General features: G+C 48.2%; 1 protein-coding gene across 2 annotated transcripts in view; it reads left to right on the forward strand.

The window, feature by feature from the left end:
• Positions 1-24,046, forward strand: part of XPO6 (exportin 6) — a 65,562-nt gene that overhangs the window by 12,087 nt on the left and 29,429 nt on the right. For both annotated transcript variants that reach the window (XM_063171264.1, XM_063171265.1), the window contains exons 2-7: positions 3,693-3,783; positions 5,405-5,517; positions 8,753-8,950; positions 11,790-11,949; positions 13,707-13,784; positions 20,582-21,035. In XM_063171264.1, the coding sequence (XP_063027334.1) occupies positions 3,693-3,783; positions 5,405-5,517; positions 8,753-8,950; positions 11,790-11,949; positions 13,707-13,784; positions 20,582-21,035 (1,094 nt within the window). The remainder of the gene's footprint in view (positions 1-3,692; positions 3,784-5,404; positions 5,518-8,752; positions 8,951-11,789; positions 11,950-13,706; positions 13,785-20,581; positions 21,036-24,046) is intronic.

Genomic DNA, 24,046 nt, shown 5'->3' on the forward strand with positions numbered 1-24,046 from the left:
AAATCTTGTGTTTTCTGTCAGGAAAAGCTGCTGGATGGAGCTCATTTTCCTGCTTGGAGGAGGGCACAGAGGGTTGGAGTCCAGAGGTGACTGGAGTGAGTAATCAGCTCCACCCCTCATCTGATAGTGCTGTGAACACCTTTAGCAAACTAATGAGGGGAAGGGATGGGGAGGACAGACTGACAGTGGCTGTCCCACCCTGATGCACCCTGTCCTGCTCTGGTCACAGGGAGGGCAGAGCTGCTGCTGGCCCTATCTCTGTGTGTGTGGAGCCAGCTCAGCACTTAGAGGCACCAATCCTGGGGACAGTCACCTGTGACACCTCCCAGAGATGCTGTTTGGACCCAAATTCCAGGTCAAAGAGTGGATGTGCTGCTGGAATATGGGAATCTGCAGCTGTGGCTGTGCTGGGTTTAGCCCTGCTTGCATTTAGTATTTCTTTAACCTCTCTCTGCCCTGTTCCCCAAGGGAGCTGTGACAAGGACATCACCTTTGGCCCCAGGATCTGCTGAATTTGGCAGCCAGGACCCTCCCTGTGGGTCAGAGCTCAGCCATGGTGTTGAGCAGGGGTGGATGAGATGTGGCACATCTGATCTCCCTGCTTTTTGTGGGCTGCAGAGTTTTCTCTGCATGGAGAAAAGCTCACATTCCCTGCTCTGCAAGCAGCACTTGGAGAACTGAATAGATTTTCCTCTCATGGTTGGCAGAAGAGAGAAATGGCATTTTCTGATGTTTGATCCAGCCCTGGGAGGCTCTAGGGGTGAGAGTGGTCAGGTTTGACTTCTGAAAGAGTGGGAAGTATTTCTGTTTCAGTGGTTGCATATTTAGTAATGCCTCATGGAGGTGAGGCAAACTGCCAGCCCTGACACAGAAAACTGGGGTAGATTCTGTTTCTGATGGTCCACTTTTCCTGTAAAACCTTGGAAAATTAAATCTGTGCAGGACCCAGAATTTCAGACCAGAACATGAGCTCAGCACTGCTGGTTCTGCCCGTCCTTCTCCTCAAGGCAGAGCAAACAGGAAGCCCTAAAAGAAAGCAAACTGCTTGTTAATGTGGGAATGATGCTAGGAAATATCCCAGGTACAGCTCAGGTGCTCCAAACAGCTGCAATTTCATTGGAGTCTCACTGATCAGGTGTCTGGATCCAGGTACAGCCACCTTCCCCTGCAGCTCTGCACAGCTGTGTGACCTCCTTATCTCAGTGGCCTCCTTATCAGAGCCTTGCTGGACAGCTGGGGATGACCAGGTGCCTCCAGGACCTGGGGAACTTCAGGAATCCCCAAAAGCTTCAGCAAATGGAGGCCCTTGGTAAGCCCAGCCTGGAGTTGGGAGGGGATCCTGAGCTGGGCTTTGGTTACCTCAGACAATTTTTCCTCCTCCCAAAGAGCCCCAAGAAGTCAAACACGAGCACAGAACCATCCTGGAGGGCCCCCCTGTGTCTTTGTGCCCAAGGTGGCCTTGGGTGTTCTCCAGCCTGGGCTTTTCTGCCTGAAATCCTCCTGTTCTGCTCTCTGGTTTATTTTTTTTCCCTGCTTTTGACATGTTGAACATTGTGATTATGTTGTTCTGCTTTGGAAGATTGACTGTGTTCCTAAGGAATGGGATCTTCCACATCTCAGTGCTGGAGGCAGTGGAGGACAAGTCAGTTGCTCAAGATTTATACGAACTCCATAATTTGTTTCCAAAAGCAGGATATAAATCTTGAATTTTGAAAAAAAAATGCACTTATGTCAACCGCTCTTGCTGAGGAAGAGTTGCTGAATTAAATATCCAAAAACATCTGAGCCCTTTCACCCTGTGAAGAGCTGAGAGTTTTCCATGGATTGAAGTGATCTTGGTATTGGATGGTAGAAGGTGGAGTGGGCAGAGCAGTGCTGCTCTTGAAGAGTTTGCATCAAATTAAGATTGGAAACTCATCTTTGGAGGTTTGGCACCAGAAACTGCTGGTGAGACTCACTCTGTGTTAGCAGCAGAGAAGGAAAGTGCAAGGATTTAGGAAAATACTGGATTTGTGTGTGTGGATCTGCTTGGGAGGAGCTTAGGACAGCTTAGCTCCCACAAATGGCAGTGTGGCCATATCCTAAGTCTTGAAGGATGCCACTTAGTCAGATACTTGTTTTTAAAGTGGGGCTCTTCCCCACAGAGATGCTGTTACCTGGCAATGGTGACTGGCAGGAGGCTGATCTGTGGCTGAAGGGAAGTTTGCAGCCCAAGCAGAAATGGATTAAAGCTGCAAACATTGGATTGGAAACATTGGACTGCTCTGCTTGGCTTGTTGGTTGTTTAAAGCCAATTTCCCACTACCAGCATCTCTTGCTATAATAGTCCTTGATTTCTAGAGCAGGGCTTTAAAAAGCAAGAAAAAAAGGAACAAGCAGGGCAGGAAGAGGAAAGGTAGGATGTAATTCAGCATTCCTTTGTAAATGGAAATGCTCAGTGTCCTGCAGAGCATCCACTCCCAGCTGCTCTGGAGTTGTTGGTGCTCCTGGGGGTTAATCCAGTGAGGAGAGGCTCCTGCTTGGCCCTTGGGAAAACTGCTGTGCACGGAAATGGGAATTAGCAGAAGCCTGGAGTGTTTCTGCTGGATGTCTCACATGCTCTTCTCTGCAGGAGACTGCCAGGCATGGCTTTTGTTTCTGGTTTGGTTTTTTTTTTTTCTGAGGCAGAAATTTCAGTTTTATTAAATGTTTACTTTGTTCCTGTTCTTGAAGGTCTGGGCTTGAATCTTGATGCCATTTGTTGTTGATACCATGGGTTGAAAATGTTGGGGACACAGCCATGGCATGGTCTGTGCTGTAGCAGGACTATTCCTGAGGCTGTTACCATGCCAGAATAAAATCATCCCAACTCCAGAGCACTCCAAAACTACAGCTGGATGCTAGTCTTGATCATTTCTTTAGGATTTCAAACTGTAACTAATGATTTCCAGGAATAAAACCTAAATTGGGGGGGAGGTGCTGTTCTTGAATCAGATTGCTGAATACTGGTATGTTGGTATGTACTGGTATATTGGTATGTACTGGTATATTGCTTTTTACAGTGCTGGAAATCCCTTAATTTTTGGAGCTTCCTGGTCAGCAGAATGGCACCAAGGCAAAGACAGGAAGAGGTGTCAGGGGTCACAGGATCATGGAATGATTGAGGTTGGAAGAGACCTCCAGGATCATCCTGTCCAACCTGTGACCCATCCCCACCTTGTCCCCAGCCCAGAGCACTGAGTGCCACCTCCAGGATTGGGGACTCTGCCACCCACCCAAGCAGCCCATTCCAATATCTGATCACCCTTCCTGGGAAGAAATTCTTCCTGATGTCCAAGAGAAATCCCCTCAAAGTTCAGGCTTCCCATGTTAGGATATTTACAATTTCTAAACATCTGAAAACATCTTGACCCGACCTTGCTGTCTTTGTGAGAATTATTTATTGCCTTAAAATTCCTGAATTCCACCAAAATAAAGGAATTCTGTTGTGTTCTTGTCCTTATTGATGGAGCTGAGCAAATGGTCCTTTATGTCAAAGCTTTCAGTGCAGTGGACAAATCCTGCTGCTCCTTTTCCCCAGTGAGCAGTTTGAATTTCCAGTTATTTGCCCCATACTGGTCCTGCTCATGTTGGATTTTGGTGCTGTTCTAATGCCACCCTCCTGTGTCAGAGTGGCAATGAGTTTTATTTCTTTCCTTCCATGTCCTTCCCAGGCATCAGAGGAGGCCTCCCTGCGGGCTCTGGAGAGTCTGATGACGGAGTTTTTCCACAATTGCACAACAAATGAGAGGAAACGTGAGATAGGTGAGTCCTGCCCCTCCAGGGCTGCTCCTGGTGCTGCTCCTGCCCAGCACAGGGGACTGGGGTGTTCCACACAGCTGTGCCTGCACCCAGCTGGCATCTTCCCCCTCCTGCCTAGGTGGGACAGCTTTCCATGGCTGGGCTTCCAGGGGTTCTCTGTAGATGATAAACCAGTGAGGTTCCTCTGTCCATTGTCCTGGGAATGCTCTGCCTGGAGATGGAGCACAGCCCTCAGCATCAGGAATGCAAAGCAAAGCTGTCCCAGTTCTTGTGGAATGACAAGCAGGAAAAACAGCAATTCCCTTTGGGTGGGGTTATTAAATATGTCCTGAAAGGCAGCAGATCCTGCCAGGTGCTCTGGGGGAGCTGCTGGGGATTGAAAAGAAGCAGATTCCTTTTATTCCCAAATAGCCACAGGGATGCTCCAAGGGCTGGAACCCCTCAGAGCTGGGGGTGCTCCCCTGGAGAGGAGAAGCTCCAGGGACACCTCAGAGCCCCTGCCAGGGCCTGAAGGGGCTCCAGGAGAGCTGCAGAGGGACTGGGGACAAGGGATGGAGGGACAGGACACAGGGAATGGCTCCCAGTGCCAGAGGGCAGGGATGGATGGGATATTGGGAATTGGGAATTGTTCCCTGTGAGGGTGGGCAGGCCCTGGCACAGGGTGCCCAGAGCAGCTGTGGCTGCCCCTGGATCCCTGGCAGTGCCCAAGGCCAGGCTGGGCAGGGCTGGGAGCAGCCTGGGACAGTGGGAGGTGTCCCTGCCATGGCAGGGGTGGGGTGGGGTGGGATGAACTTTCGGGTCCTTCCAACCCAAACCATTCTGGGGTTGTTCTGTTTCTGCCATCTCTGGCCAGAAGTGTGATAGCATGAAAGATTTGTCCCTGAAATCCTGTAAAATAAACAGCACAAGGTTTTTGTTGTGGTTTTCTGACAATGATCTCCTGCTGTGGAAGAGGTATCCCTCATTTTCCTGCTTAAATTGCAGGAAAGAAAACAAATAATTAAACCTAAAACTTGCTCAGCCTGTAAGGCAGCCCTTGTGGCTTTTCTCTTTGTCACATTGTCATCTCATGAGAGATGACCAGATCCTTCCTGAGTGTTCAGAGAAGTTTCTGACCCTCTGAACTTCACCAAGTCAGCAGCTCTTGGAGTTGCATTAAAAGAAGGTGGGTTTAGAACACTGATCTGAAGTGCTCCTGCTCTCACAATGACCTGAAATCCCAGCATTTGGCTTTTACAGATAAAATAACAAGAGCTCATAATACAATTGCTGTGTGATTTGTTTGAATGTTCACCTCTTATCTGCTGCAGTTATTTATGTCAAAACTGATTCGAAAATGACACATCAGTTTTGTTTTCATTAAAGCCTGTGGTTACATTGCTTTGAACACTGTAGAATGTGATTTTATTATATTTTTTGCCCTCCTCCAGGTTGAGTCATTCCCTGAACACAGGGTCTCTTCCCTGCTCACTTGCTGTGCTATCACTATACATTGTTATGGCTTTGTTTACAGCTACAGAACTTTAATGGAATATTTTACATCAAAGTCAAATTAAAACTGAAGTACATTTTCAAGTAATTTATGTACTTTTATGGTGGTTTTTTTTTTTTTTTTTTTTTGCAGAAGAGCTTTTAAATAACTTTGCCCAGCAGATAGGAGCCTGGAGATTCTGCCTGTACTTCCTGTCCAGCACAAGGAATGATTATGTGATGATGTACAGCCTGACAGTGTTTGAGGTGAGGCCTCAGCTCCTCCACTGCTCTGCCTGGTGCAGTTTGAGCTGGCAATCGATTTTTTGGGGGGAGATGTTTGTCTGAAATGGCATCCCTGGTAAGTACAGTGATGAAGGATGCTTTTATTGCTCTCTGCCAGAGAGGTTGCTTAATGGCAGGCTTAGAGTGGGAGAATGTGAATCTTTGTACACAAATTGAAGAATTCATTTCCTGGCATCTCAAAGCACAAATTACCTCCAGTTTCAGAGGCTGCTTGAGTTTCTGCACGATGCTTTTAAGGGTGTTATTGCTTTTATGTTGTTTTTATGATCAGAAATATGGGGGTGATTACCTGCTCCTGGCTCCTGCAGGCTCTGAGTGCTGAGAGGGAAGGCAAACCTGCTTTTATTTTCCTGACATTTTGTAGTTGTGGTTGCTGCTCTTGAACTGCATCCTGCAAACTTGTGCTGGCTGGAGAGGTGAGGTCTCTCTTAGCCAGCCACATCCCACTCTTCATCTAGTGATAAAAGAGGAAAATTTGGGTTAAAAGGTTTGATATTGATCTCTGTGTCCTCTGGAATAAGCAAAAGTGTTCTGTGGACAGCAGTGGTGTGCACTGATTTCTCAGTGACCAGTGCAGATGTCCTGGGGTTTGGTCAGTGTCACTCCTCAGTCTGGGACATTTTCCAAGGTTTTTATTTCAAACCCTTTCTCTATTCCTTTCCCACCCCTCCCACAGCAAAAAAATAAAATCCCAAACAACCCAAAAAAACCCCAAAATTGACGCTAAAAATGAGTTTTACAAACACCAAGTCAGCTCTTCCTGGCTGACCCTGTAGGAAAAAAAAATATCCCCAAAAAAACCCCAAAACGCCCAAAATCCAGGAATTCCACACCAGCAGTTCACACTCTGAGCTGTGCCCCTAAATCAGAGAGATTTACAGCTTTGCACTGGGCCACTTTTCAGATAAAATACACGTTTAGATAAAAACCCTGCTCCTAAAGCTGTGTTGTTTTTACAAATTATCCACATCATTGTTGATTTCTTCTCCTAAATTTTCATTTTACTTGGTAAGGATTGCAGAAGGAGTCTGGACCCCATCTGCAAATTGAATCTGCTTTACCTTCCACTCAAAAAGGGCTGATGGGAATTATTCCTGCTCAGGGAATGTTGTCCCATTGATTTTCCTGACTAGCAAAACAAGTGCAGGGCCATGAGATGGATTCAGTGATCCTTGGGATCATCCCACCAGCTCAGGACATTTTATGGATTTTGGTTACTGAGCCTCTCCTTCCCTGGAGGGGGAAAAAGTAGCATTGAAAAACCACATTGTGCCCAGAATAAAGAAATCCCTGTGCAAGTGCAGAGGGAGGGACCAGCTGGGAGATGAGGATCTCTCCCTGGAGGAGCTTGAATTCCCAAAATGAACTGCTACAGAGCTATGGTCTGTCCCAGTGTGCAGCTTCCCCTGCTGTCCTTGGCTGCTGGATCAGTCAGAGGGGTGTGAACACAAAGATCATTCCCAAAATTTCCCAAGGACATGGACTTCCCAAAGTGCTTAGGAAGGTAGCAGTGAATTTGGAATAAAACTCCTCCTGACACTGTTTTCACCTCCTGCTTTTTGGAAATGAAGCTAAAATATCTTCCAGGTTTATTGGGATTCTGGACTTGCATCAAGGAATCCTCAGCTGCTTGGGCCATTGTTTTCAAGCAGTACTTGTGGGTTTTCTCTGCTAGGAAACACCAAAACCAACTTCTTTGAAGAATTTCTGTGTAAATATCACACAAGGATCATTCCCAAAACTGCCCAAGGACATGGACTTCCCAAAGTGCTTTGGAAGGTAGCAGTGGGTTTGGAATAAAACTCCTCCTGACCCCCTTCCAGATGAATGGTTTTCACCTTCTGCTTTTTGGAAATGAAAACATCTTCCCAAAAGCATTTCTAGGGAGAAAGCTGCTGCTGGCAGGTGGAGGAGCAGGACAGAACACAGCAGGCATGAAAGGATGGGTGTTAAAGCTAAAACATCTTCCAGGTTTATTGGGATTCTGGACTTGCATCAAGGAACCCTCAGCTGCTTGGGCCATTGTTTTCAAGCAGTACTTGTGGATTTTCTCTGCTAGGAAACACCAAAAACAACTTCTTTGAAGAATTTCTGTATAAATATCCCTGCACTGGGAGCTGCTGTCTGTGTGCAGTGCACCCTGCTGAGGATTGCATCTCCTTTGACCATACATCTTCCAGTTTTGGATATTTGAGGTTTCTTCCAGGCTGTGACTGTGATCTCCAGCATTGTCTTTCTGCAGGCTGAGTGCTGCAGGTGGACACAGACCTTCAGCCTCCTCTCTGGGTTGTCCCAAGAGATTCAGCTCCTGGTGCTCCAGAGCCCTAAATGGGATCAGGGCAGGGAAGCAATTTGTGACTCTGCTTTCCTTTGGATTTTCTCTGGCTTTAAGTGGGCTGAAGGCTTTCTGTGCAGTGGTGCCTTGTCACTGCCTGGGCCTGCTCCAGTGACCTCCCAGCTCAGCTTCAGGAGACCTGGCTGCCATCAGAGGCCTGGAAAGCCAAACCTCCTTCCCTGATTTTCTTTTCCTGCTTCATCCAAGGCTGTGCTTCCCCCTTTAGAGGGGAAACCCTTGGTGGCCCAGGGTTAAAAGATAGAAGAAATAGAAGATAGAAACCCTAACCCTAACCCTGTGCCTGCCACTATAGCTCTGCTTAACCCAAAACCAGTTAAACCAGTAACTTCAGCTCCATTGTGGCACTGCCAGTCCTGGGCCATGAGTGCAGCAGCTCTGCCAGATGCTCTGTCCCTGCTTTATGATCACCCTGGAGAAGAGAAGGCTCTGAGGAGACCTCAGAGCCCCTTGCAGGGCCTAAAGGGGCTCCAGAAGAGCTGCAGAGGGACTGGGGACAAGGGATGGAGGGACAGGACACAGGGAATGGCTCCCACTGCCAGAGGGCAGGGCTGGATGGGATATTGGGAATTGGGAATTGTTCCCTGTGAGGGTGGGCAGGCCCTGGCACAGGGTGCCCAGAGCAGCTGTGGCTGCCCCTGGATCCCTGGCAGTGCCCAAGGCCAGGCTGGGCAGGGCTGGGAGCACCTGGGACAGTGGGAGGTGTCCCTGCCATGGCAGGGCTGGGAACAGGATGATTTTTAAGGTCCCTTCCAACCCAAACCAGTCTGAGATTCAAGATTCTGTCAGTGTTTCCCTCATGTCCAAGATGGGCTCATTTTGGTGTGTCCATTCCTTTTGCAGAACCTGATCAATAAGATGTGGCTGGGAGTGCCATCCCAGGACAAGATGGAGATCAGGAGCTGCCTGCCCAAGCTGCTGCTGGCCCACCACAAAACTCTGCCTTACTTCATCAGGAACAAGCTCTGCAAGGTCATCGTGGACATCGGCCGCCAGGACTGGCCCATGTTCTACCACGACTTCTTCACCAACATCCTGCAGGTGAGAGCCCTGCCATGCATGGAGCCAGCTTTTCCCTCAAAAACATCCTTTTGTTTCCTTGAGTAGGGCTGAAGAAACCCCTGTTTGATGAAGATCAGATGGTAGATGTTGCTTTGTAAAATCTTTTTAAATTTTGTTGGAACTCTCAACTTTTTCCGTGTTACGTTAAAAGTGTTTTTTGGAGAAGGAACAACACTGTGCCACAAGTATTCACTTTGAATTTTAAATATTATGGGCTAAGTCTTGAAAGTACAAGGAGTATGGGTTGTTCTTTTAACAAAACAGAAGTAAAATTGTGGATGTGTCATTGATTCTGTAAGGGCAGTTTCTCATTGGGGCTAATGCAGATTTTTCATCCAACAACCAAAGACACCCCAAAATCTCTGGTACTTCATCAATAAGGTCATGGGGTGATGGGATCCCATCCTAATGGGATGTTGTTGGGGTTTTCAGGAGGGCTCAGCTGTGAACTGGGGATCCTCACTGAAGCCATGTCATTAGCTGGAATATTGGATAAACTCAGTGTCCTTACAGGGAATCCTGAGCCAGGCTGCTGCTGGAGCATCACCAGGCTGGTGCAAACCTCTTTTTGTTTGGATTATTTTGTCTCCAGTTCCCTTAAAATTGTTCCTAATTGGCTTAAAGAGGCTGAGTGTAAACTGAAGTGCTGCACAGGCTTTTTCTGCTGACATAATTACATGATTTGAATGCAGCAAAGCTCACGGCCAAGCCACAAGGCAGTTACTGAAATCCAAGTCCTTGAGTGGCAGGGGTTTATTTGTTAAGGCAAATGGATCTAGTATTAATTGCAAAATTAAAAAAAAACCTGTCTTGGCTGGAGAGCTCATCCCTGGCTGGTGTAATCTCTTTTCTGACTCTTCTGGAGTGGGACATGCTGCAGTTTTGGCCTCACTTGTCAGTTTGACAAGAAATACTTGGGGATAACTGTGTCCATGTGGAGTTTTGCCTCTCATTTCACCTGGATGTGAACTGAAAGGCAGCCTGAGCTCTCCTGGCCTCTCTAGCACTCTGGGGTTATCTTAAGGCATTGCAGAGCTCACTTGAGGAATCTCCTTTCCTTTAAGCCTCTCCTTGTGAGCTCAGCAGTGGAGGGAAATGTTTCCATAAATTAATTTGCGTGGCAGACACATTCCTAAAATGTTCAGAGAAAGTGGAGGAAAACCAGTAATGCTGAATTCCAGGGCCTTGACAGAAGGCAGAGTAGCACAGGAGCAGAATGATTTGCTGTTAGAATTGCAGATGAGCCCTGTCTCAGAACTTTTTCTGAGATCATTTGCAGCATGTTCTTTGTTCTTCAGCATTAAATTGTATCCCAGTACTCTGAGTAGTCTCTAAACCTTTTACTGAGCCTCTGGAGGGGTGGAGAAGAAAGGTAAATTGGGATATTGTATTGTCATTGTGAAGAGCCAGTAATTCTACATAAAGTACTGCTTCCTCAGAGGTTTAAAATTTGTTTAGCCTGACTGAGGTACCAGTGCCTGGTATTGCTAAAACTCCCTGGCTTTGTCAGAAAATATCCAGAGAGATGATTTTCAGTCCCTTCACAGTTTACCAGCAGGTTGGATGTTTCACTGAGTTCTTTGCCATCTACTCCTGTGTCTGGGACTTCCTTTTCAAAAGCCAAGATGAAGAACTCTTAGATGGGCTATTTTCTCCCCAAATATTTCACCAAACTGTTTTCAGCACTGTTAACTCAGCCTGGCTCTCCTTTGGAGGGTCAGGAGCAAAGTCAGCCTGTATTGCAGAGCCTGTATTATGGCTTCCAGGATTACTTGTAGCAATTGGGATTGCCTTTGGACTTTTCTCTCCCAGAGGGAGCAGTGCATAAATCACTTTGGATGTGTCTGGGCAGCAGTGGAGAGCAGAGCTGTCCTTCAGGAAACAAAACTTTGTCCCACTCGAAGAAGTCTTTAATAACCCCATGGCTGATGAAGGCACAAGTCAGCTTTTTGTCCAGTCCTGTTCCAGCATGGAGCAGAAATTACTGTCTTAGGGGGATATTGTAACAAGGTGCAGGAATGATGCATCTGACTCCATGTTCTCATATGGTTAATTTATTATTTTATTGTACTATTTTATAGTAAAGAATACTATAGTAAAAAATACAGAAAGGATACTTACAGAATGCTAAAAAGATAATGATGAAAACTTGTGACTCGTTCCAGAGCCCTGACACAGCTTGGCCCTGATTGGCCAAAGAGTGAAAACAACTCACAATCAGAATACAATCAGGCAGTCACCTGTGGGTAAACAACCTCCAAACACATTCTAGATGAGCAAAACACAGGAGAAGCAAATGAGATAAGAATTGTTTCCCTTTTCTCCGAGGCCTCTCTCTCTGCCTTTCAGCTTCCCAGGAGAAAAACCCTGGGCAAAGGAATATTTTCAGAGAATGTGAATGCCACGGGGAGAAATGCAATTTCCAGTTTGAGATCCAGTGCAGGTGCAAGGGGAGCTCAGATCCCTCAGGTGCCATCTGCTCCTGGCTGCAGCCTTTGGGCCATGTGGGAAGGGGACATTTTTGGGGACCCTGCTGCGCTGAGGTGGTGCTGGGCAGGGGATGCAGCAAGCAGAAGGGACAGGCTGTTCTGTGACCCTGCTGGGACACAGAATGTGTGCAATGACATTATGAAAGCTCTCCTGAAACCCCAGGGATTCCCACGGGGCTCGAGCTGTTGCGACATCAGAGATTCAGTCTGGGGAAGTCGAACTGGAGAGCCCTGAGTGGCGAAGCTGTTGTAAACCGGGAGTAGTGTTGCTAATCCCTGTCTGTCAGTGCATGTTGTCATCACACTGCTCTCATCCCTGTGCTCCTCAGCTGATCCAGTCTCCTGTGACCACTCCCCTGGGGCTGATCATGCTGAAAACCACGTCGGAGGAGCTGGCGTGTCCCCGCGAGGACCTGAGCGTGGCCCGCAAGGAGGAGCTGCGCAAGCTGCTCCTGGAGCAGGTGCAGACCGTGCTGGGGCTCCTCACAGGTACATGGCTCTGGTTTGTCCTGCTGCAGGGCACGTTTTGGACAGAACTTTTAAAGGGGAAAGCAGATTTAATTGGTTTCTTTTTTCAACCGTTTCGGAAGAGAGTACTTTCTTGGAGAGAAAAGTGGAAAAAACTTGTTTATTAAACAATGAAACTTCAACAGTATTAAACAATAAAATTCTTTGCTGCTCTAAAAGAGATGACAGACTCAGAAAGTCCCTTCCCTGGGTTGCAGCTTGGATAATTCAGTTTCTTATCAATCTTTCTGGTGCTGGAAATGTTGCAGCTTGGTGGGCCACAGGTGCGAGCTGCTGGTGCTCTTTTGAGTGCTCAGTTCAGAGTAAGTTTAAACAGGTTTAAATAAAAGGGAAAAAAGACCTTACAGTCTAGGGAACTTCTTTGCTTTAGTTAGTTAAAACTGACTAAAACAAATGAGAGCTCTCTTATCAGTCCCTCCAGTGCTGGAAATGCCAGGCCCAGCTATGGGCACAGGTGTGAGCTGCTGGTGCTCTTCTGGTGTTCAGTTCAGAGTAGGGTTAAACAGGTTTAAAGAAAAGGGAAAAAAAAATTTAGTTTAGTTAGTTAAAACTAACTGAAACAAAGGAGAGCTCTGTCCTGCTGTCTGTCCATCTGCAGACAGCACAGTCCAGGAGCAGAAATGTGAAGGAGTGAGTGCAGTGTCTGAAAACAAACTGCTCCTTCTTCTTTTTCTTCACTTTCTGGAACAAGTCCTAAAGGTGTAAAACTTATTATTCAGCATAAATAGAACAAGATGACTGGGGATAAAAGCATCATATAGTCAACTCAGACATTGTCACACCTTGTGGCACTGAGCTGGCTGTCCCCTCAGCACCCACAGCTGGGCTGCCACTCCTGGGGTGACGAGGGCTTTGGTGTTGAGATGACTTGGAGGTGTTAGAAAGTCTCTCTTTTCAGTTTTGAGACTGAAGAAGAAGACAGAATTTTTTGGTTCTTGTTTTTAGGGTTGTTTATTTGCTCTTATTTAATACATTGTCTTTTTTTGACTTGTTGAGATCTGTTTAGCACATTGGTTCATGGCACTGACCACCCTCAGGGTGGTGTTGTCTTTTTATACTAAAAACTACCTGTACATTATTTACAATAATTTTCTAATACTTATCACTTATGTTAGTTTGTTTTCACTCTAAACTAATTTTAAAGTGTTACTATTACAGCAGAAGATGGAGGCTAAGAAGAAGGAGAAAGACAGAACATGTTTACATTTTTTTATCTTGTTTTTTGAACTCTCATTCTAATTTTCACTTTGTGATAAATTCACTAACATTGTACTCCAACTCTTGTGGCTTGTAACTTTTCATACAAAGTTGGTAATTGTTTTTATGGGTTAAAATCAAAGGCACAGGTGTTTTTGACTCTGTGCCAGGGTCTCAAATCCTCACAGGAGTTTCCTGGGTTCTGACACTGGGGGTGTGTGGAGCACAATGGGGGTGATGCAGTGGCTGCTGCTGCACTGTGAGCACTCAGCTCTGCCCTGCAGCACTTGGGCCAATTTAATATGAACCAATTCATGCAGCACAGCAGCTGCTGAGCTCCCTCCATGGAGAGGATGGGGATTGTCTGCTCTTAGTGAGCCCAAAGCTGTTGTGGAGTGGTTCTGTCCCTCCCAAAGCACTTGAGCTGTGTTCTGCCAGAGTTCTCCTGCAGTCTGTGCTGTGTTTGTTGGATCAGTGTGGATCTTTGAGAAGGCATTTCTGAAAGTTCTCTCTTTGGCCAGGTATTTTGGAGAGCATCTGGGATAAGCACAGTGCTACTGCTGCCACTCCACCACCGTCCCCGACCTCAGGAGAAAGTGGTAAGGAAAAGCTACAAGATGGGATTTCCATGTACTTAAACCTGCAGTGTCAGGCACAGATTGCTTCCTTTACTGTCTAACCTCTTCTAATAACCTTCTCCCAGAGCTTTTCACCAACAAATTCCTGATTGGAAAGAAAAACTCTACACAAAGAGACAAATTGCACTGTGGGGACACCCCACTGCAAATGTCATTAAAATGTGCCCACAGAGCTGCTTGTTGTGCTCAGATGGCAGAAACCTCCCTGAAGTTTCAGTGCAAAGTGCTCTAATGACAGTGAGTTAAAATCATGGAATTGTTAAGGTTGGAAGAGCCCTCTAAGGTCATCAAGTCCAGCTCTTATTCCAGCACTGCCAAGGCCACCACTAACCCATGTCCCCAGCTGCCACATATGCAAGGCTTTTAAATCCTATCAGGGATTGTGACCCCCCCACTCCCTGGGCAGCTGTGCCAGGGCCTGACCACCCTTCTATGAAGAGATTTTCCCAATATCCAACCTAAACCTCCTCTGGTACAATCTGAGACCATTTCCCGTTGTCCTGTCCCTGTTCCCTGGGAGCAGAGCCCGACCCCCCTGGCTGTCCCCTCCTGTCAGGAGCTGTGCAGAGCCACAGGGTCCCCCCTGAGCCTCCTTTGCTCCAGGCTGAGCCCCTTCCCAGCTCCCTCAGCCCCTCCTGGTGCTCCAGCTCCTCCCCAGCTCTGTTCCCTTCTCTGGACACGTTCCAGCCCCTCAGTGTTGGGAGTAGCCCAGATCTGGACACAGGACAGGAGGTGCCTCAGCACAGGGGACAGTTCCTGAGTCCCTGCCCTGCTGCCACCCCAGTGCTGGTCCAGGCCAGGTGCCTTTGCCCTCTTGCCCACCTGGGCACACTTTTCCTGTGAAAAACTTTGCAGCCCCTCTGCCCCAAGGCTGTGGCCTTGCATGGGGTTGGCATTGTCCCCTGAATTCCTGCTGGTGGCATTCCCTGAATTCCAGCTGCTGGCACATCAAAGCCAGTGGAACAAAAGTGAGTCCTACCTGGGGAAAAGGAAGATAAAGGTAGCCAAGTCTCTGTGAAATGGAACAGGGTGCCCAGAGAAGCTGTGGCTGTCCTGGACCCCTGGAAGTGTCCAAGGCCAGGCTTGGGGCAGCCTGGGACAGTGGAAGGTGTCCCTGCCATGGCAGGGGTGGCACTGGACGGGTTTTAATGTCCCTTCCAACCCAAACCATTCTGTGATTATGAAAGTTTTCTATCTATTCCTGTCAGACCTTTGTGTGAGTGCTTATCCGATGTTAACCCATTGACATCTCTACTCCTTAGTTGCCTCTGAAATGGAGAACACATTTTTGTGTCCTTGTCCTTGGCACACATTTCCTTGTCCCTGGGACCTTGAGCAGTTCCCTGGGAGCTGCAGATCACTTCCTTGTGGCCAGATTGCAGCAGGCAGCTCCAGCCTGCTGCCTCTGATAAGCCTTTGGCAGTGTTTTGCTTAGTGCTAAAGCTTTCACATTGAAGTTTGAGCAGCATTTTGAGTGCTCCTTTCCTGTAGAGGAGCTTAAGATATTTCTATATTTATATACAAACCACAAACTTTAATGGGAAGAAATATTCCTTTGGGTTGGCAGGGGGAAAGTGGATTTTTCTGTAGCTGGGAAGAGTTTGGACAGGAAATATTTACAGAAAAGATCAAAGCTTCTGGTGTCAATTGTTAAGAATGGTGCTGGGGGAGGGAATTGGTGGGACAGATTCTGGGCTGGCTGTCATGGAAGCCTGTTGGAGATGTCCCTCAGTCCCCTGGGGATTGCTGAGGCAGCTTTCATCCACCTGTGTGCTCCCCTTGTGACTGGGGATCAGATTTCCCAAACTGGAAGTTGGCTGCACTTCTGTGCTGGCCTTTTCCTTTCTCCCCTCTCAGGGAAAACAAACAAACTTTTCACACAATGTTTTCTCGGGATAATTGCTAAGAACCAGGACCACACAAGCTGTGCCTTTAGAAGTTTCATTTTGCCTGTGCAAACTTGTTTGTGTGAAACTCTCTGTTTTATTTTGCTGTGCTGTCTTCGCTGTGTCCACGTTAAAATTGGTTGTGCTTCCACTTCTTGAAGTCACAGAATCACTAAGGCTGGAAAAGACTCTGAGACTGAGTCCAACCTTTAACCAGCACTGCCAGAGCCACCACTAAACCGTGTCCTCAAGTGCCACATCCCCATGGCTTTTGGACATTTTCAGAGATGATGATTCCACCACTTCCAAAGGGAACACCAGGTGCTTCCCTCTGATCCATTCTTGCCCATTTTGTGTTCCCTGAGACTCAATTCTGGTGACTCCTGAATGTTTTCTTTGCTTAAGTGAGGCCACCACTTTACTCTTTCCATTCAGGTGAGATTAAAGGTGTCCCAAGAGGCAGAACGAGCTCCTGAGTCCCCATAAATGTTTAATATCTTCCATCAGAGCCCAGCTCTCTTTAGGAACTTGGAAAACCTCTGCTTCCTATTTTTCATTTGCACAGGGAAGTGGAGTGAAATGGTTACTTGCAAGTCTTGCATGAGTTTTAAATAGCACTTGAAGACAACATTAAATTCATTTCTTATATCACTTAAGCAAAGCAACTCTGATAATGTCCCAAGCAGGACAACATTTGAGTTATTGCCATGGTGTAGGATTTACTCAGCAAGAGTCTCAGCCTGCAAATGTTGTCTTTGCATGATTTATAGCATGTTTCCTGATGAATCCCTTCCTCAGGAATATTCCCTCACCTGTGGCAAACAAATGAGCAGCAGGAGCATTTGTGGCAGAGGCAGTCACTGGGAGTTTCCTGCTTTGGCATGAATGCAGCTGATGCTGTGAATTTGTCACCTGTTTGCAAAGCCACTGAAAATCCCTGAACCCCAGAGCTTCAGTGATTGAACTGTGTGCAGAGCACTTGAACCAGCTGCTGTGAGTTACAGGAGTGTAATTGAGACTTTCTGCTGTGGATGGATTAAAATATGAGAATCTTTAATTCTCATTGATTTTTGTGGAGTTGGCTGAACTGAATGTTTAAAAGAATAACAATAGTTGGCGTTGGAAGGGACCTTAAAGATCATCCCTGCCATGGCAGGGACACCTCCCACTGTCCCAGGCTGCTCCCAGCCCTGCCCAGCCTGGCCTTGGGCACTGCCAGGGATCCAGGGGCAGCCACAGCTGCTCTGGGCACCCTGTGCCAGGGCCTGCCCACCCTCACAGGGAACAATTCCCAATTCCCAATATCCCATCCATCCCTGCCCTCTGGCAGTGGGAGCCATTCCCTGTGTCCTGTCCCTCCATCCCTTGTCCCCAGTCCCTCTGCAGCTCTCCTGGAGCCCCTTCAGGCCCTGGCAGGGGCTCTGAGGTGTCCCTGGAGCTTCTCCTCTCCAGGTGAGCACCCCCAGCTCTGCCAGCCTGGCTCAGAGCAGAGGGGCTCCAGCCCTTGGGGTGTCTCCATGGCCTCCTCTGGACTCTCTCCAGCAGCTCCAGGTCCTGCTGCTCTTTTGGGGTCTCACCTGAGGGGCAGAATGCCCCCCTCCTGCTGCCCATAGCAGGGCTCAGCCCAGCCCAGGGGGGTTCTCTGGGTGCTCCCAGCCAGGGCAGGTCCAGCTGTCACCCCCCAACACCCCAAATCCTTCCCCAGGGCTGCTCTCAGTCTGTTCCCTGCCCAGCCTGGGTTTGTGTTTGGGATTGCCCCAGCCCTGGTGCACTTGGCCTGGTTGAGCTTCAGGGGGTCTGTAAAAGCACGATATGAGCTGTACAGATGTGTGCAGTTGTGGATGTCTCTCCTCAGGGGGTTCTGTGCTCAGATTGAAGGGCAGGATTGTCTTGCTCAGCCAGAGCCACGTGATGCCTTCAGTTTCTGGAGCACAGGCGAAAGAAGCAATGATAAGGCTTGGCAGGGAATTATGAATTCAGTGATGTAAGACATCAATCTTGGTGAAAAATGAGGACTAAGGAGGGATGTGTTCATCACTCAGGCTCTTGTGTACATTGGAAGTAGCTCAGTAAATCATAGCTGTTATTTTGGCACTGCTGGTGTCAGGATGTTTCACTTCCATAAAAAATCACTCAGATTCTCCAAGAACTTCAGATTCTGTAGCACAGCAAGTGCCAGATTTTTAAAGATGAAGTACTCAAGGAAGAGAAGTGTGTTGAACAACTTGGGGAAGGTGAAGAGTTTTGCAGCAGGTGGAAGCCTGGAGGTTGTGGGCAGCATCTGGCTGGGGCTGGCCCTTGGGTCCCAGAAACTTTTGAGGAAGCAAAGGCCACCAGGGATTAAGGAGTGTCTGGGTTGTTGGTGGCTTTGTTAGAGGTGGCACATGAAAGGTGAGGGGGGGAGTTCAGCCTGGGCTAGGCAGGATTAACTTCAGAGCTTCTCCACATCATTCTGCAGAGTATTCACAGCAGCAGGAGTAATTCCCTGCTGTGCTGCTCTGTGGAGCTGATGCCTGAAGCAGCTGGAACAGGCTAAACAGAGTTAAGAGGAATAAAGAGGATATTCATTAAAGAGCCTTCAAAGGCCACACCCTGGCAGTACCAGAGCCACAGCTGTGGCTGTGACTGGATGGCTCCAAGATCGAAGCAAAAGAGGGCTTGGCCCCAAGATCTCACATTTTTGTAAATTTTGATCCATTTGCATATTTGACCTAATTGTCCAATTAGCCCCAGCTCATGCAGTCCCATCCTTCTTGGTTTTCTCTCTTCAGTCCACATTGTTGGTGCTCTTGGGCCTGAGATTTGCCTCATTTGTCCTTGGTCCCCAGCTAGAGAAGGAATTGTTGTGTCTCCCTACCTTGTAAAGAGAGATCACCATCCCCTTACATTAAACCCTGGCCCACACACCAAAGCAGCACAAAATCAAGAAAAAATAAAAAGCTAAACCTGAGGTATCAGAACTAAGGCCCATCTGCACCCTGAGTGGTGGCTGCAGTTCTGCTCTTTCAGTCTCAGTAGGTGCAGAGGAGCAGTGAAGGCTCTATTGAAGGGCACTAAAGGTGATGGAGGGGTTTGAGTGGCTTCCCTGTAAGTGACAACAGAAGCAAAACCTTCTTTCTGTCAAGGAAGCTGGGCAGGAGCTGTGTTAGAAGCCTACTGACACAGAGAAAGTGAAAGCAGGGATTATTTCTGTTTCCTGTTTGGGTGGAAAGTGAAACTAGCAGCTGGCATACCCCAAACAAAGCATCTTCGTGGTGAAACTGTGGAACTCTGTCACAAGATACTGCAAATATTAACTTCTGTGGCTTCAGTTGGAGGCTGGAGGAAGTCGTGGGAGATAAATCCTGAGGCTGTGTCAGATTTTTCAGACTCCACCTTTCTTGGGCAGCCTTTGTCATGTGGTTGGGAGGCTGAGGGCTGTGATCTGTGCCTGCCATGGCATTTGGTCCCTGGGAAGAGGTTCTGGCCTGAGTGAACTTTTTGGGGACATCACCACAAGTGTCACAGGCCAGGAGAAGCCTCTGTGATATTCAGTGGAACAGAGATTTGCCAAGCTTACATCAAGGATGCTCAGCCTTGTGAGGGGATAGAATTTTATAATAAATTCCTAAAATACAGCCCATGGCCTTGCATTTCCTGAAATACCATGAGAGCCCTGCCTGGTGAGGCCAGAGGGGCTGTGTGAGGCTAATTCCCAAACAGAAATCACCAGTTCCTCTCAGGCAAATAACCCACTGAATCACAGGGTATGCTGAGGTGGAAGGGATCCACAAGGATGCCTGGGCTGGACATCTGGGGGTTCATGCTGACACCCCTCTGTGGTATTCACAGGCTCTCTGAACAGAGAGAAGCTGTGAGAGAAGCAGAGAAAAGAATGATCAAAACAATTCTCTCATTTGCTGCTCCTGTGTTTTTAAACATGTGGAATATATTGGAAGATTATTTACCTGAAGGTATTGCTTGGTAGGATTCTGGTGATGCTGTTTTGATTCATTGACCAATTAGATTTACATGTGTGTGTTGGGACTGTCAGCAGACAGCCACGAGTTTTTCAGTAGTTAGAAGTAAGTATGATGTAGTGTAGTTATAATATAATATAATATCACAGAATCACAGAATGATGAGGTTGGAAGAGACCTCTTAAGGTCATTGAGTCCAACCTATGCCCTAACACCTCAACTACAGCACCAAGTGCCATGTCCAGTCTTTTTTAAAGACATCCAGAGATGGTGATTCTACCACCTCCCTGGGAAGGGCATTCCAGCACTTTATTATTCTCTCTGTGAAAAAATTTTTCCCAATATCCAACCTGTACCTTCCCTGATGTAGCTTGAGCCTGTGTCCTCTGGTTCTGTCAGAGACCAACCCCACCTGTGTGCAGCCTCCCTTCAGGAAGGTGCAGAGAGCAATGAGGTCACCCTGAGCCTCCTCTTCTCCAGGCTGAGCACCCCCAGCTCCTTCAAACATTCCTCACAGGGTTTGTGTTCCCAGCCCCTCACCAGCCTCGTTGCCTCCTCTGGATGTGCTCAAGCATCTCAACGATGTTCTAAATTGAGGGGCCCAGAACTGGACACAGTATTCAAGATGGGGTGTCACCAGTGTTGAGTACAGGGGCAGAATGACCTCCCTGCTCCTGCTGGCCACACCATTCCTGATCCAGGCCAGGAGCCATTTGCCTTCTTGGCCACCGAGGCACATTGCTGGCTCATATTCAACTGGCTGTCAACCAGCACCCCCAGGTCCCTTTCTGCCTGAACACTGTCCAGCCACACTGTCCCCAGCTTGTAGAGCATGCAGCATTCCAAAGCCTCAGATCTCAATCATTTCCTACCTCAGGACTCACCTGCTTTTACTGCACCCCTCTCTCCCCAGGTGACCTCTTGAGTAGCCTCTTGCAGAGCCCCAGCGCGGCCAAACTGCTGAACCAGCCCATCCCCATCCTGGACACAGACAGTGAATACATCTGCTCGCTGGCTCTGGAGTGCCTGGCTCACCTCTTCAGCTGGATCCCCCTGTCCACGAGCATCACCCCGTCCCTGCTGACCACCATCTTCCACTTTGCGCGCTTCGGCTGCGACACGCGCGCGCGCAAGATGTCCTCGGTGAACGGCAGCAGCCCCGGCGCGCTGCTGGGCCAGGAGCGGGGCCGCCTGGGCGTGCTGGCCATGGCCTGCATCAACGAGCTCATGTCCAAGAACTGTGTGCCCATGGAGTTTGAGGAGTACCTGCTGCGCATGTTCCAGCAGACCTTCTACCTCCTGCAGAAGATCACCCGGGAGAACAACGCGCACACGGTGAAGAGCCGCCTGGAGGAGCTGGATGAGAGGTAGGAGCAGCCTTGTGCTGCCTCTGAAGGGCTGGGGGGGTTGGTTTGGGGTGCTGCATGCTGTGTCTGATGGCTTTTCTTTCAGAGCACTGAGCCAGGGCAGCCAGGCAAGAGAGGTGGGTGTGCCCAGGTAAGGGCTGGGTGCCGAGGGAACTGCTGGCCCAGGTTTGTGTCCCCTGCTGTCCCTTCCCTCCCCTGTCCCCGTTCGTTGCTGTTTGACTGCAGGTCTGAGGTGGCACCAGAGCTGAAGCTGTTGTCACAGAGCACAGAAGAGGCTCAGTGAGTAAAGGCACTGCAGTGTCCCCTGTGTCCCCTCTGGTCAGTATCTGCCACTCTGTCCAAAGTGGGGACACATCCTGTGAGTCATGACCTGGGAGAAGGCAGCAGAAGCTTCCTACCCTTCACAGAGCCATGGCCATTTCTGATTCTTTTTTATTTATTTTTAAATTTATTTTTAAATAGCACCAAACACAGCTTGGGGAGCTCTGTTCAGTGGTGAATGGCTCCACCATCCCCTTATATGGAACCCTGACCCACACACCAAAGCAGCACAAAATCAAAAAAAAAAAAAAAAAGAAAAAAAAAAAATAAAAAGCTAAAACCCAAGGTTTAGAACTAAGAACTAGAACTACAACTTTGAACTAAGGCTTATCTGCATCCTGAGTGGTGGCTGCAGTTCTGCTCTCCACAGCCTCAGCTGGAGGCAGCAGGGAAGCAGCAGCACCTTGGGAAGCTGTGTATTCTTTTTCCAGGATGTTGCTGCCACCTTTTGTTCCCTGGGACAGCTCCACTCTCTTACGTCAGATATTCCTTCTTGTAGGGACAAAGTGAGACTCCTCCTGCTGTTGTGTTGAGTGGCTGAGCCTGGGTGTTGGCAGGGTGGTGCCTTGGTGCTGCCTCTTGTCACAGGGCTGCTGGCAGTGGCAGAGAGGTTGTAACTGTGTGAAAGTGATGAGTGTCTTACTATGGGTACACAAGGGTGGGAATAAATTTCCACTCAGAAGAAAAAAAAAACATTTCAGAAAAAAAGCTGTGGGTTTATTTGTAGAGAGGACTTGCACATTTCTGCTGCAGAATTCTCTTTTTTCATGTCCTTAGATAAAGGCATAACTTTGGGGTGGTAAATCCAGACTCACAGGGAATTCTGCTGCTCGTTTTCTGCTAGCTCTGACTTGTGTCACTCTCTGCCTAGAAATGAGACATGTGGGGATGGGACACCTTTGCCTGCAAGGCACAGAGCCAGGAGTTCCCTTCTGGATTTGAGAAAAGCTCTCCTGGACACCCACAATCCCCTCTTTAACTGTTCTTTCTTTTATGGACACCACAAGCAGCCTTTGGGGCCAGCCTTCAGTGAGGGTGTGGGGCTGTGCTGGCCTGGGCAGAGGTGGTGCTGCCATTCCTCAGACCTGTTACCCACAGGGACTGCTGGGGCCTGGGGCTGGGAGAATCCTTATTCATTGCTGAGGTCTGAAATGGGGATGGAACCAAGAGGTTCTGGAGACTGGAAAAGTCCAGCTGGCTTCAGGGGGACTGGAGCTTTCTTTTCTCCTTGTCTTTGTGGAAAAGGCCATGAGGATTTTCCTGTTGTCACTTAAGGGCACAGCTGTACTTTTTGTGTCCAAAATTGAAGGACTCAGTGCATGGAAGTGTCATCCTGGCTTGGACTAACAAAATCCTGAAGGAAAGGGGCACTGAAGAAACCCCCTTCAGTAGAGGGGTGTGCTCAGAACCTGCAGGTTCTGGAGTCCTTCCTTGCCTTCCTCTTGTGCTGCTGGTTATTTTTGTTCTGTTAAAAATCAGTCTGAACACTTTGGACACTCCAGGAAAGAGTAAGTTCAGGTTGCCTTTTGCTTCATTTGTGTTTGGCTTTGAAGATCCCAAAAGATGGGAAGTGGCTGGTAAGGATCCAGGCAATGGCTCAGTGGTTAGAGAAGGGGGCTGGGGGCCAAGGAAGAATTTCACTGGTCTCAGGTCAGAGCCTGTTTAGAAAATAAAAATTAAAAGGATGGAGATGTTTGAGTTTCTTTTTTTAAATTCTTTTTTCCCCCCTGGCTTTGATTTTTGAAGTGTTTGATCTGTGCTCAGGTGTGCTCAGTGATCTCCTGTGATGTAGGCAGTGCCAAATAAAGAAGGAACTTCATCTTTTTTGGATGTTCAAAGCAGTGTGTGCTTTTGAAGGCTCACAACAGCCCCCAGTGCTGCAGCTCTGTCATCTGGCAGTGCTGCTGGTCATGAGGGAGTTCTTGTTAGATTGAGTGGGGATTCCCAAAAAAACCCCAAATCCCCAGAGTTTGCAGCAGTGCAGAACAGGCAGTAGAGTAAAACCAGGCTGCTCATGCCTGTCTGAAACTCTGCTGAGCCCAACTTTTTATTTAAAATACAAACTTGAAGGAGTTTCATGCATTTCAGAGCTCTGGGCACAAGGGAGGGCTGGCACTGCCTGTGTGTGGTGCTGCCATCCCTCCTGGGGCTGTGGAGTGTTTAACCCTTGCTGCACAGATGGATCTGGAGCTGAAGTTCCTGCTGTGCAGGGTGTGTTTGTTCCACAATAAAAGCTCACCCCACTGAGGGCTTTGCTGGTTTTCCCCCAAGAACTCTCCCTGCTGCACTGAGGTGGTGCCCTTGCTGCAGTCCCTGAAGATTTGGTGGCAGATTCCTTTTGGGAACTACCCTTTGCACATTCCCTGAGGAGCCCCATGCTTTACAGGAAGATTTCTCTTCCATTTCCCAGTTCAGGCCCAGCTCAGAAACTCTTGGATGGCTGATCTCCACTGCAGGAGGAATTTTCCTTTCCAGCTTTCACCTTCCTGGCTCTCCCACCCCCTCCTGTAAATGTAACCCCTGTGTTGCTGATTCCTGCATTAACTTCCTGCTTCCAGCTGAATTCCTCAGGGCTGCAGTTCGTTTCACTAATCGTGTCTCCATCACTACAATGACCTTTGCTAGCAAATTATTTCTGCAGGGTGGAGGGGGTTGTGTTCATTGGCAGGCCTGGTTGAACTCAATATTTA

This window comes from Melospiza melodia, chromosome 18 (assembly GCF_035770615.1).
Source record: "Melospiza melodia melodia isolate bMelMel2 chromosome 18, bMelMel2.pri, whole genome shotgun sequence".
NCBI lineage: Eukaryota > Metazoa > Chordata > Aves > Passeriformes > Passerellidae > Melospiza > Melospiza melodia.